This window comes from Artemia sp. Qi Xiang Cuo, chromosome 14 (assembly GCF_049724085.1).
Source record: "Artemia sp. Qi Xiang Cuo chromosome 14, ASM4972408v1, whole genome shotgun sequence".
NCBI lineage: Eukaryota > Metazoa > Arthropoda > Branchiopoda > Anostraca > Artemiidae > Artemia > Artemia sp. Qi Xiang Cuo.
Window position 1 is genome coordinate 14,121,586 of NC_142807.1, and position 13,092 is coordinate 14,134,677.

The 13,092-nt window shown below is 36.6% G+C and overlaps 1 protein-coding gene across 1 annotated transcript in view; it reads left to right on the forward strand.

The window, feature by feature from the left end:
• LOC148944177 (low-density lipoprotein receptor-related protein 2-like) overlaps positions 1-13,092 on the forward strand; it is a 78,077-nt gene that overhangs the window by 41,592 nt on the left and 23,393 nt on the right. The window contains exons 5-7 of the mRNA XM_089099853.1: positions 1,958-2,074; positions 4,009-4,208; positions 9,240-9,568. Of these exons, the coding sequence (XP_088955979.1) occupies positions 1,958-2,074; positions 4,009-4,208; positions 9,240-9,568 (646 nt within the window). The remainder of the gene's footprint in view (positions 1-1,957; positions 2,075-4,008; positions 4,209-9,239; positions 9,569-13,092) is intronic.

Genomic DNA, 13,092 nt, shown 5'->3' on the forward strand with positions numbered 1-13,092 from the left:
ATTTTACTTTTACTTTTTATTACATTTTATTTACATTTAATTTATTTTACTTATTTTAATTCATTTGAATCTGATATAATCATAATAGTAATAGTGATTTATTTTTCGCTCACAACAAAAAATAAAAAAAATAAAATTAGCGGAGTAGCCAAAAATTAGGAAAAAGGAAAAAAGAAAAAAAAACAAAGCAACAAACAAACAGAATTTGAAAAGTGACGTTGAAAAGGACTAACGAAAAAAGAAAAAAAAATTGCACGGCCGCGCAATGAGCCTCATTAGAGAGTGTTAAGTCCCTAAATAAAGAAAGAATATTTGAACAGCTTATCCGATGACTTTTCAAACGACATACTAGTAACTGTAGTTTTATATTTGGCAGGTATTGTTTTGTTACGATAACGTCTGAATAAATAAATGAATAACGTTGAGATAAATAAATTACTTTGAAACAAAAAACTTTGAATAAATAAATAAATCAAAAATTTGCATATAAAGGCCTTGGTAACTCAAAATGCATCATGTTACGCAATAATATTTTTACAGGAGGTTGGAAGAGCTGGAACACCAGAGGCGTAATTTGCTGTGGAGCAGTGCTCCCCAGATCCCAGTTTGTCCCCCCAGCTGAAATTTGGCGTCTTCAAAAATGTTGTCAAAATTAAGATAGGCCTTCATAATTCAAGCATCCACAGAAACAGATCAGTTTTTTTCCTTTGGTATTCCTTTGCCTTTATGGTACTACAATATAATCATTTTTCTTTATCGTTGTCACTTGACTTGGGAAAATTGGCTCCAAATTGCCCCCCCGCCCCAGGATTTTAAGAAGTGGAACATATGTTCCTTAATTTCTTAACTCTTATTAAGCCTTAGTTTATTTTAGTTAACGAGCGAACCTGGCTAATTTGCATAACCGGGTAAGTTGTCGGTATGCTATTTTCCCGCAAGTCCCACGGTTTAAATTTTTCAACATAAGAAAACATTTTCTTATCGCTCGAAACCTTATATTTAGTTTTACGCACCTATCAAGTTACATTTTGAATTTGCTTTGCATTCTGTAATATACTTTTAGAAATACACATCCTCCATGTTCCTCTTTGCGTCATGGATGGCACAGTTGATGCCACAAATGGCACTGCACAGATAGGTAGTCGTTATTAAAAGCTTACAAAAAATTGAAACGCACTTTTTTTGGTCTTTCCCTCTTTTGTAAAATTTTTATGGAATTTTTTGAAATTATTGTAAAAAACATAGTTTTTTGTGTTTCCGCTGCTAAACCAAAGAGATAAAGAGTGGTTAGTGTCCTCTACTTCCTTATTTAAAAATGTGCTTTAATTCCATTGGTTTATTTCAGTGATGCAGTTTCGTTAATCAGTCTCAGTGATCCTTATTTCTGGATTGAAAAATAACCCCCGCTTTTATAAAACTCTGCCTACACACAGGGGCTTCAGTTGGGGGGGGGGGGCATTTGACCACCGGTTCTTTCCCCCCAGATTTTGAAAAATCTTTTTTTGTATTTTCACTGAATTTCTTTTGTATTTTCAGTGACAATATTGAAAAAACAAAACAAAATTGTCCCTTAGATTTTGAAATGCATACCCCCTTATATTTCTGGGAGTTGACGCCACTGCCTATGTGCATTAAATAACAGGACAGTCTGTCCCAAAATTATTTTGGCAGAGGCGTAGCTAGGGTTTTCATTACATTTCAATATCGATGTCTCCCCTCCCCCCACCTTCATTACCACAATATAAGTAAAAAAAAAACCTCAGTTAGCCGCCCATCTCGGAGGCTGTTCCTGGGGACAGTCGTTAGCCTTTCCTCTCCCTGGCTGCGCCACCGTAATTTGGGTTTTCAAATTACAGTATTTTTATACTTGTAAGTTCTATATCTGTGCCTAAATTTGAGTTTCCTGTTTAAATTGAAGAGTTACACAAGGTAATTGCATGATTCACTGTTTTTCTAGCTGATAATTTGTGTCCATCGCTTGGCTGCTCTGATGGTTGTCGATCATCTCCAGAAGGAGGAGTATGCACTTGCCCAGATGGACAAGTTTTAACTTCTAATAATAGAACATGTAGTGGTAAGATTTTTTAACGATTTTTATATTTATTTTAATTGTTATTCATTTTTATTTTTATTTTATATATTTATTAAGCTATTCATCCTTATTTCTTACATTGCATTTATTTATATTTAGTTTTATGTCTACTTAAAGTTTAACATTTTACTTCTATATATATTGTACATATAGCCTATGCAAACAAAGGAAAAAGCAAAAATCATCAAAGAGAGAAGAATAAAAGGAAAAGGGAAGGATTAAAGAGTATTTTAAATCGTGCCTGAATTATCATTGATTTTCAGTACCAGGCTCTTAACTTAAACAAGGAAAAAAAAGGTCTCTATTTTACTTCAAATTATTTTTAGACTGAAAACGATTAATAAGCAAGACTTTTACTAGAGGGGATGGGGGGATGGGTTTTGAAATCTGCCCCCTGCCCCTAAATTTTTGTCTGGCAAAAAAAAACGTAGCAAAAATGTATATAATTTACGATGTGTTTTTAGTGTTTTTGTACCCCCCCCCCCCCTTAACAAAAATACTGGCTAGAGCCTTTTTAATTAGCACAGATTTCTATTCGCTTCTAAAAACTTGCGGTTTTCGCATTCACTATTCTGCGTTCAGTGTTCTGTGTTTTGTGTTCTGGTCACCACAGCTGCAGCACTTCCAAAGACATTATAAGACTTTATTTTTGTAAAACTATTTATAAACCATTTCCTTAAAGTAAACATGCTCTATCGATTGGTTTAATCCTTTTTCACACCTCTTGTTTGGTTCCAGAAAATACTTGAAAAATTCTTTTCTTTTAATGTGTTACATTCTCTTGTCTCGCCAACACAAAAATTGAAGCTTTCGTTATTACATTTCTTTGTCATTCTTGGGTGACTAAAATTAATATTACGCAATACAAGACCATATCCATGATTTTTGTTCAGGGGGGGGGGGCGTGCAAATAAACTTTGCAAAATGCATCAAAAATTAGTTTATATGCATTTTGTTACACTTTTTACTAGTCGGACATAAATTTTTGGGGGGGAAGGGGAGAGTTTGACGAGTTTTATTTTTTCCTTATTTGGGGAGTGCTTAAGCAATTTCTAAGTTTTTACATGAATTTCTCTATTTTACTACACATTTTGTATTTATTTTTATTAACTGGTTTTAAAGAGACAGGTACATAAAATCTTTGGATATATATTCATTAGAACCCCCCCCCAGGTTATAATTTCCTGTGTTTCTGTCTTTAGTTCATTAGTTCTCTAATGGTGTCAATTGAGAGCAGGGGGGCTTTGTCTGAGCTGTATTCAGGATTTGTGTACCCCTTACCCCCGGATACGGCCTTGGCGGTGCCCCCTAGTTTTCTTTGTTCCCCCTAGATTTTAAAAGAATGCATTTTTGTTTTGCTTTTTCATTGACAAATGTCTTTTTGGTGTTTTCGTTCGAAAATTGAAAAGACACAATTTTAGCACCTAGATATTAAAAAAATACATCATTCTCCCCCCCCCCCTAAATCTTCGTGAATTGATGCAATTGGCCGACGGTCGATGAATTAACCAATTTGCCAAAACAGTGTTCTCTTCTTCATTTTTTTTTTTTTTTTCAAATTTAGTCTACCTACTGTATTTCTAATCGATGGATCGCCCTCTCCGCCACCTGGTGTTTATCCAGAGCGCCAAGTTGGCCACACAGTTCTGCCACGCTTGGCACAGTACCAGCAATGCTTACAATACTTTTGCCACTCCCCACCAATGTGTACATGATTTCTGTAACTTGGTGAACATCCAAATCTAATTTTAGAAGTATTTGTTCAAATCCTCTCAAATTTACCATTCGTTTGTATCAAACTACATTTTGTTTAATAATTCGGTATATACGAATATAATCTTTTCTCAATTATTTTTTCTCAATATTAGCTATTTCCATTCTTAAACAATTTTTCCAAAGTCAAAATATCTTTCTAGATCGAGATGAATGTCGAGACTGGGGCACATGCTCACAACTGTGCTCAAACACCGTAGGTGGCTTTGAATGCGCATGTCAGGAAGGATATTCCCTTGTAGATGGCAAATCTTGTTATGCTGCAAACAATGAATCATTTCGACTTATTTTTGCACATCAATCAAACATATTTGAAATAAACGCAAACGGAAGCACTAAGGAGGTAAGTTATATTCACCTGTGAATACATTTGAAAATGCTCATTGGGGTAGAGCTGGACTACACTGAAAATTTTTGTGTATCGATACTTAGTACGATACTTCCAAAACTATCAAGATTGTTGGGTATCGATACTTGATACGACACTCCTAAATGCATCGAAATTGTCTGGTATCGATACTTGCTATGATACTTCCAAATGTGTCAATAGTTTAGGGCCGTTTTTTTACTAATCTATGTGCTAAGATCTTATATATTTGACAAAGAACGCTTAAAAGTGAAATCTTTGGACTAAAATCTTATATCTTATGGCGTTCTTTTGCAATCATCTTTCACCATTCTGTTCTGATCAGTGGTATGAGAACAATAATGAGTATATCATCAAAGTTCTCTCATCATTGTTCTATATGGCAGAAAGATGGCGTCCTTCACACTTTTTGCTAACATCAGTGAGCTGTAAGATCTTAGAACAGAGATGAGTTGAAAGAACGAAGCTTGAAAGAGAAGCTTAATAAATAAAAATAATACTGATTAAATGAAGATCGAAAATGGTTTTTTAAGGCCAATGAAAGTACTGGATGAAAAAACAAATATTTCGGGAGGACAACCACCTCCCTTCTTCAGTGTTATAAGGAAACACGGTCAGTTTTTCTGAACGAAACAGCTCGGAATTCGCCTTCGATTTCGGAATTTTGTCTTCGATTCGCGGTTTGCGAAAAAAGACCGTAGGAGGTGAAAATATCGATACTTTGACTTTGAAAATTTCGATACTTTGACTCGATACCTGATTTTGAATAATCATCCATACCAAGTATCGTCCAGCTCTACACGGGTGAATCGATCTAACATATTTGAAATAAACACGAACAAGTAAATTTCGGAAATTAAATTTCAATTTTAAAACCCAAAACAAGTAAAAATCAAGTCAGATAATAATCAACGAAAATATATAGCGAGCAGGAATTACTTTTAAGGAATAAATGAAGCTTTCATACTGCATAAATTAATGTTAGTAATGAAGTACAACTTTAAATGAACAGAAATTACCACAAACAAGAGTTAGACTCATGGCTTAGGAGGAAAATTTTGATATAAGGCTCTTATGTCCTAAAAGTGTCAATGTTTGACAAGTTAGGGTAGGAATATACCCCCTCCCAAAAAAAGAAAATATGCAACCTCGTCCCCCTCTCCCCCAAACAAATTCAGTGAAAATACCTCACGTCCCCTAAACAAGAGCAATTTTTCAGAATGTAAAGGGGACAAAAATTTTAGGGTGGTATCGTGCCCCCCTCCGTGATGGACGCCACTGTAAGGTCATAGTCCCTTATCCGGATAAGTCCCAGTGGTGTAAATTCACAGAGTTTAGGGGGTATATTTTTTCAAAAGCAGGGGGAGTTAACTTGTCGTTTTTCATCTTTTAATGATTGAAATACCAAAAAATGCCTTTTTCATTGAAAATACCCCCAACAGGTATTTTTCAAAATGTAGGGGGCACATGCTCCTAGCCCCCCTCTCCAACGACGCCAATGAAAAACTCATCCCATTTCATAATGAATTCCCTGCATGTTTCATGTTGTTTAGTTAAAAAGGATAACTGCTCCGGCTGAATCGATTGGTGAAGTCCATGAAAGGAATAGTCATCTTTAGTTCTGTTCACAGAGAGTTCGCTTGTAAAAAATCTTGGGATACAGTTTTTGGTTCTCTGACTGGTCGAAAATTTCACATGGACGACCTAATCAGGTTTTAGAAGATGGTGCAACGGTGCAGGTCTCAGAAGACGGTGCTGTTTGAATCTGTTCGAAAATGGAAATTGGACATCTTTTCGCAAGTATAATGGTTTGCTTACAAGCATACGTCAAAGTTAAATAAAATATGCTTTTGAATAGGATACTATAGGAAACTAGTCTCTGTTCCTGTGCTATCAGCTTATAAAAAAGATTGTATAAGGCATCAGGGCCTCCACAGGGGAAGGAAAAGTGGGTATTATTCCCCTTCTTCCTTCTCGGGAACGCGGGAAGTCGCACTTTCTTCCCCTGGAAATTTTCAAGGGCCGAATTTATCCAAATAGACATTTTATGGAGAAAGCTATATACTATCAAGATTCACACGAACCCTTTACCCCACCCTCATCAAAAGTTTGGAAATAATACTAAAACATACAGCAACTGTACATTGACTAAAATTAAACTTTGGTTTTTTCAATAATCGAATTCTCTTACAACCCGTAACCCCCTCCCCCTGGATACGGCCTTCCTTCAAATCCATAGGACGCAGAAATATAACGTAGTTTTACTACTGATGACGGTCACTGTATATGTGACCGAAATATCTGGTATTTTTGTGAATTTCTATCATCACTGTCTATTAAAAGGATTTTATCCCTATTTGAACTTTTATTTATAGAAATATAACATAAAAAAACCAGCATTCGGAATATAAACCAAGTGTTCTTTTATATTCGGAATATAAACCAAGAATCTATTATATATATTGGTAGCAATATAGGAAATCCGGATTTGAACAATTAGTACGAGCTGTGGACTAGATCAAGAAACCGGTTTTTAGTTAAATCGGGTTTTTATTATGAATTACGCCGAATCTTAGCACATGATTTGGTTGTAGTTACGCAAGTAGCAGGAAGACGCCTCATCCGTTTCGGGAATATTTTTCACGGATTAGCATTTCTAACTGAGAAGGAAATAGAGAAAGATCACTAAACCAGGGCTTTGATACAGTGTTGCCAACACGGTGCAATTATACCGGTTTTGATACAATGTAGAGGTGCTGGTACAATGCGGTACATTTGTAATTTTTTTTACTATTCAATTTTCCGTTGCATTTTGGTTTTACTGGCTCCTTTCTGACTCGGATATCTATTCAAGCTTAACTTTATTCAAGATTTTCTTCCTGTTGCTTTTCAGATGGTGTAAATTAATCTTTTGTGGTACTATTTTAGTCGGAAAACTGGCACTGTTTATTTCAAAGGACCGGCAACGCTGGTTTAGTTCAATTGTAGTTTATCATCACTGTGAAAAAGGAGCTAGAGACGCAGCTCTGGCTAGGAAAACGTCAAAATCGTAATAGTTAATTTAGCGGCAAATCTTTTTTTTTTGTCATGTGTCACAGACATGGTTAGTTCCAAAATTAAACCACAAAGGGGGGAGGGGGCAAATGTTTCATTGTATTTAATGAAGAAGCGAAAAATATATTTTTCAAATTTTAGGGAGAGGGAAATTTTTGTTTCTTTTCGATTTTTAAATGAAAATGTCAAAGAAAGGTACTTTAAAATGTAGATGCCCTCTCCCTCCAATCAGTGCCCCAATCCAAAGCCAATTTTTAGAACTTTTGAAGATTTACCGAAATTGACGCTTCAGTAATTTTGCTTTTGGAGAAAATAAATCGACATTGTCGGAGAGGCGTCGACGACCTTCAGAAATTGCTTACACCAGGTGGCACGTGCCAGGCATTGTGAGGACTCTGAAACACGTGGCGGAGCTTTGGGGTATATGTGGCGTCCGTAATGTACACCAGATAACGGAAAGTGGGAACCCTCGGTTGTCATGTCTAAACGTCGTGTCAGACAGTCTCAAACTTCTGGGATGATTTTTCATAACCATTTGCCAAGCTGTTCACAAAGTGTGGAACAGCATGGTCAGAGGGAGGTACAAATAAACTTTAAAAACGCAGCAACAATGTGTTTTAATACATTTTAATACGTTTTTACGAGTCGGGCAAATATTTCGGTGGGGGAGGGTCCAAACCTCTAACCCCTCCCCTGGACACGTCCTTGATGATAATATAAGTTTAATCAGACTTTTTAACCTACGTTGCCCCTCTGATTCTCCCTTTGAAAACAGTTTAGTAAACGCTTTTTGGAAATTATGTCAAAACTGCGAAAATGTTAGATTTAACGGTTAGATATGATAGATTTAACGTTTAGATAACGTTTTGGTTGATAATGACAACATATTGAGAAGTTGAAGCTGTCTCTTGCTTCAGCTTCTTGCTTGACTGTAATTAATATTTATTTAGCTTGCAAAACGTGAAATCATTAATGAATTCAGTGATTTTTGACATGTTATGTAACGCATATGAGAAAGGAATTGAAAGATGGGTTAACTTAAACTTACATCGTATTCTTGGCTATGAAAAAGGAAAAAAACCAAAGCATTTGATAATAAATAATGTTAACAGTGACTTCAATTCACAAAATTGTTGGGGGGTAAGGCCATACCCGGGGACTAAGGGGTTTGAACCCCCCCCCCCACCCGAAGTCTTTGTCCGACTCGTAAAAACGTAAGAAAAATTTATATAAACAAGTTTTTATTGTGTCTCTTAAAGTTTTTTTTGTAAGAAAAAAACTAATAAAATACCCCCCCCCCAAAAAAAAAATCCTGGATGCGGCCTTGGGGGGCAAGAATATTTTTTCAAAATCTAGGGGAGGGAGAATTTCTTCAAATTTTTGCAATGGAAATACCAAAGAAACCATTTTTCAATGAAAATATCCCCAAAAAGGTATTTCAAAATCTGGGGGGGGGGGAATTTCTTCAAATTTTTCAATGGAAATACCGAAGAAACCATTTTTCAATGAAAATATCCCCAAAAAGGTATTTTAAAATATAGGGGGGGAGTGGCAAAAGTGTAGAGGAGCAAGTGTCCGCTTCCCTGTCCCGTCTAATTAACACCATTAATTTTTTAGATTTCAAAATGTGACTCATTGCAATCTTATGGTTTTCCTCTACAACTCTGATAAATACTATGAGTAAAAATGTTTGTTTAGTTTTTTTATCTTTTTGTTTGTGTCTCTTTCCTTTTCTTGGGGTTTTCCTCTCTTTTATTATTATTTAATTGATTTTTTGAGAACTATGAAATCTTTAAAATTTCAAGGAATATATATATTCTGTGATGCTAGGCTGCTTTTTGTTTTATTTTTTCCCCTTATAAGGTGTTCCCCTTTTTAGATCCTAAAACGTATTTCCCTATTTTTAACATTACACTGCTTTTCTCTCTCTCATCAAATGTATTTCTTTTTCAGACCCTTGTATCTAATGCCTCAACAGCCTCTGGAATTGACTACCACTATCGACTGAAGCAAATCTATTTTTCCGATGTTGAATCAAAGAAAATATACTCTCTCCCACTAGATGCCACTAGGGAGGGTCGCCAATCACGAACTGACATCAACGCCCTCGCCAATTGGGTGCCGATTTCGGTGGCAGTTGACTGGGTTGGAGATAAACTCTATGTGGTTGATGCCTTGGCACAAAAAATTGATGTCTTTGAACTTGATGGAAGGTGGCATGCGATTGTAATTAGCAACAATTTGACTGATCCTACCGACATCGCCCTGGACCCCACTGTTGGGTGAGTCTTTTTCTCTTCATAGGGTGTACCTTAAGGACACCTTTGAATGTCAATCATTTTGATCAAAAGCTTCCGTCAATCAGGGTATCCTTTATTCTTCACTCTTCTTAATCCTCAAATAACTAAAAAAAGTTCCTTTCATCGCATTTGCCCTATGCTAGTTATTATTTTTTTTCCGTTTTTCGTCTTCATTTTTTAGCAGCCTTCCCTCTTAATCTTATCTTTTGGTTTGTTGCCTATTAGTTTTCCACCTTTTGTTTTATTTTAGATTATTATATTACTTAATAGATACACAGAACAGTGTGGCCAATTGACGAAGAGCTGCAGAGGTGGGAGGTGGGGGCAACTATATTTTTCAAATCTATAGAGGAAAATTTTCTTCTTTTTTTCAATGAGAACGCCAAAAAATTGGTTAATTCCTGAAATCTAGCCGGGGTTGAAAAATCCAGGGGGGATGATCCACCTGCCCTACAGCAAGCACGACTGACATAAAGGGCTAATACTTACTTTGTTTCATTAGCGGGATTTGGAGACTTGATTTCTTCTTTTCTTATTTTAAAATATTGTCCGTAATAAATATTGTCGGATTCTCATAAATGCTCACCTATTAGGCCTTGAAAAAAAAGTTTCACACTACCCCGTGGAACCTTTCACGCTTACAAAAATGCTTGTTTTCCGCCTTCTTACGGAGCAATTTTATCGGAGCCTTACGTCTTAGGGAGCAATAAATAGAGTCGGGGCCAAAGTCAATATCGCAGCAATGAAATGGGATTTCTAGATGAACCATGAACCAACTTAAAAAAAATAATTTATTTTTTTCCTAGAAAGCCTATGCTGAATCAGAGCTTGAATGTCTATCCCCATTCTACATTTCTGAATAGTTTGCTTAGGATGATCGTAATGATTTTAGACGATAATGATGATGATTCTACGGATTTTTACATTAGCCTAGTGTGAAAAGACTTTTAAGTGTAAAATGTTATAATTAACGCATGGTAACTTAACCACTTAGCATAGACAGTACGTATATAGTGTGAAAGCCACTTTAATATCTACAGACTACACTGGCAAGGTAAATAAGAGAATTGGTACTTCATGGCACTTCCACTATTGTTTCGGATATTAAAGGACTATTTACAGTAATCATATATAGACAGTGATAGATAGTGGGATTAGATGATAGTAATAGTTTTCATATACAGTGACCGTTGCTGATAGCAAATACTCAAATCACTGAGACCTACTCAGTTTTTGTAACAACTCTCCTGGCCATATAGTGTCACGGGACCGGATCTAAGACGGGGGGGGGGGGGATAGAGAGGACAAGCGCCTTGGGTGGAACGCCCGAGGGTTGGCAAATCAAGCTTAAATTGTAATTTTTGGTGCAAAAATTGTAATGTTTACAGTATTGATGGTGCGGCAAACTGCCCTTCCCCCCCCTGAGAAAAAAACCTAGGTCCTGCACTGTAGCGGCAATAACTAGAAAAACAGTTCTCTTTCTGTTCAACTATGTTCAACCAATGAAAGTAATATCCTGATTAGTTTCAGGATTAATTTACGGTACTTTGGTAAGTCTGTTACGCAAGACCTTAACTGCAATACAATGTACATAAGATATCTCTTGAGGTCTGTTAGGATAGCGTTGTGTTTCCACGGAAAAAGTTTCACAAGATATTATAGATAATCGATCTGAAGACTTAGTTTATTTAAAATAATCACAACAAGCAATGTAAACAATGAAAATCAAATTCACATTATATATCCCCAATTTCTATGGCTCGGAAGGCAGACGCTATATTAGACCTTAGATCCGTCCGTGCCTCCAGAGACACCCAGAGCATCAAGAAGGAGCTGCCAATCTTCCCACAGGTTTGCTGCTGCCAGTATATCCTCCCACAAAGGCCGGATTGATGTGTTCAGGTTTTGCAGATTTTTCTGGTACATTCGGTGCATGGTGTTTCTGCTTCTGTGGCGGGAACCCGATGGTTGTCAGTGGGTGCTGCATTCGGTTGCCTGGGATAGTACGTGGCCAAGGTATCTCCGTCGGTGACATCTTATGACATCTGTCACAAGAGCCTGACCCATCTTGTCGCAGACGGATTGGTTGATTATCCTTGCTGCCAGTGGATGTTGAGACATAAGTTCTTGAAAGCAAGAATCCTCTCGTTCCTAGTTTAAGTGTCACGTTTTGGCTGCTTAAAGCAGAACGGGCATGACGTTGTCATTAAACAGTCGCAATTTCAGCCGTAGAGAGAAGCTTTGAAACCGCCAACTTTCCGTAGTTTATTGAACCGTAGGCTTGGCTTTCGTTTCGCCAACTTTCCGTAGGCTTGGCTAATTATTGTGAGTCCTGCTTTTGTAGTGCTTTTTGTGAGTGTGCTTTTGTGGTGACGAACTACCAGCCACGACTCATTAACCACAGAAAACCAAGCCAGACTGAATGACTGTACGAAATAAACAATATCAACTTACCATTGAAATTTGACCATTCAGACTTAGAAATCACAACCGTGAGACTCGTGACCCCGTAGACTTGAGGATGTATACCATCACTGACTCATATGTTTTTTTTAGAGGAAGAGCCGTTTTATCTCCACCAATAGTCTTTATCTTTCAAGCAACGTTCTTACTGTTTAATGTTCGACGGCTTAGATATTTAAATAATTTCTGAATTAATTTTTGTCTTTTCTGTTTTTTTTTTCTTTTTGGTACTACGTTAAAAAAAACAGCATTTTGTGAAATACTCAATACCTTTAACTCCTATACCATTAATTAATTAAAGATCCTCACATAACACGTTCATCCTCCGTGATGCTGTTTTGATTGACTGCTATCATGCAACCTAACAGCGTAAAATTGTAATCTCGAACCCTCATGTCGAATAAATTAACATAATTGCTATTTATTTCGAAATTATGCATACCTGGTTGCTTTGTTTTTTTTTCCTATAATAAGTGCTCAACCTTGGAGTTGAAATTTCCAGTCATGGCTATAAATTATGTACTTTCGATTTGGGTCTTAGGAAGCACTCTGCCCAGAAATTTACTCTTCCGGGGGGGCATGAATGTAGGTAGATTTGTTTGAACATTTAAAAAGATACGAGAAAGTCCATTTCTCTTGCAGCCAGGGACGTCTGTAGGAATTTATTTTGAAGGGTCCGACATCTTGTGGTAATGAGGAGGTGAGTAAGAAAAAAGTTTAGACAGAAGAGAATTATAGAAAAAAATTCACAAGAAGGACGCGGGATCGAAGTCTCCCACCCTATGTACGCACGTACGGGTGCCTTTTTAATATATGAACTAGGCCTGTATAGCGTAAGAGATTTGATAATAGATAATAACTTACCGAAACTTAGAGGCCCTGGCCCTTGCCGAAACGCTTCTGGGGTGACCAAGCTCAGAGAGAAAAAAAAATCAAGTAGTAAAGCTTGTCTATTTCTAATATACATTGCAAGATCATGACAATATCACTTTTCTCCATTAAAGCTTATGATATATATATATAATATGCCTCTATCTGAGTAT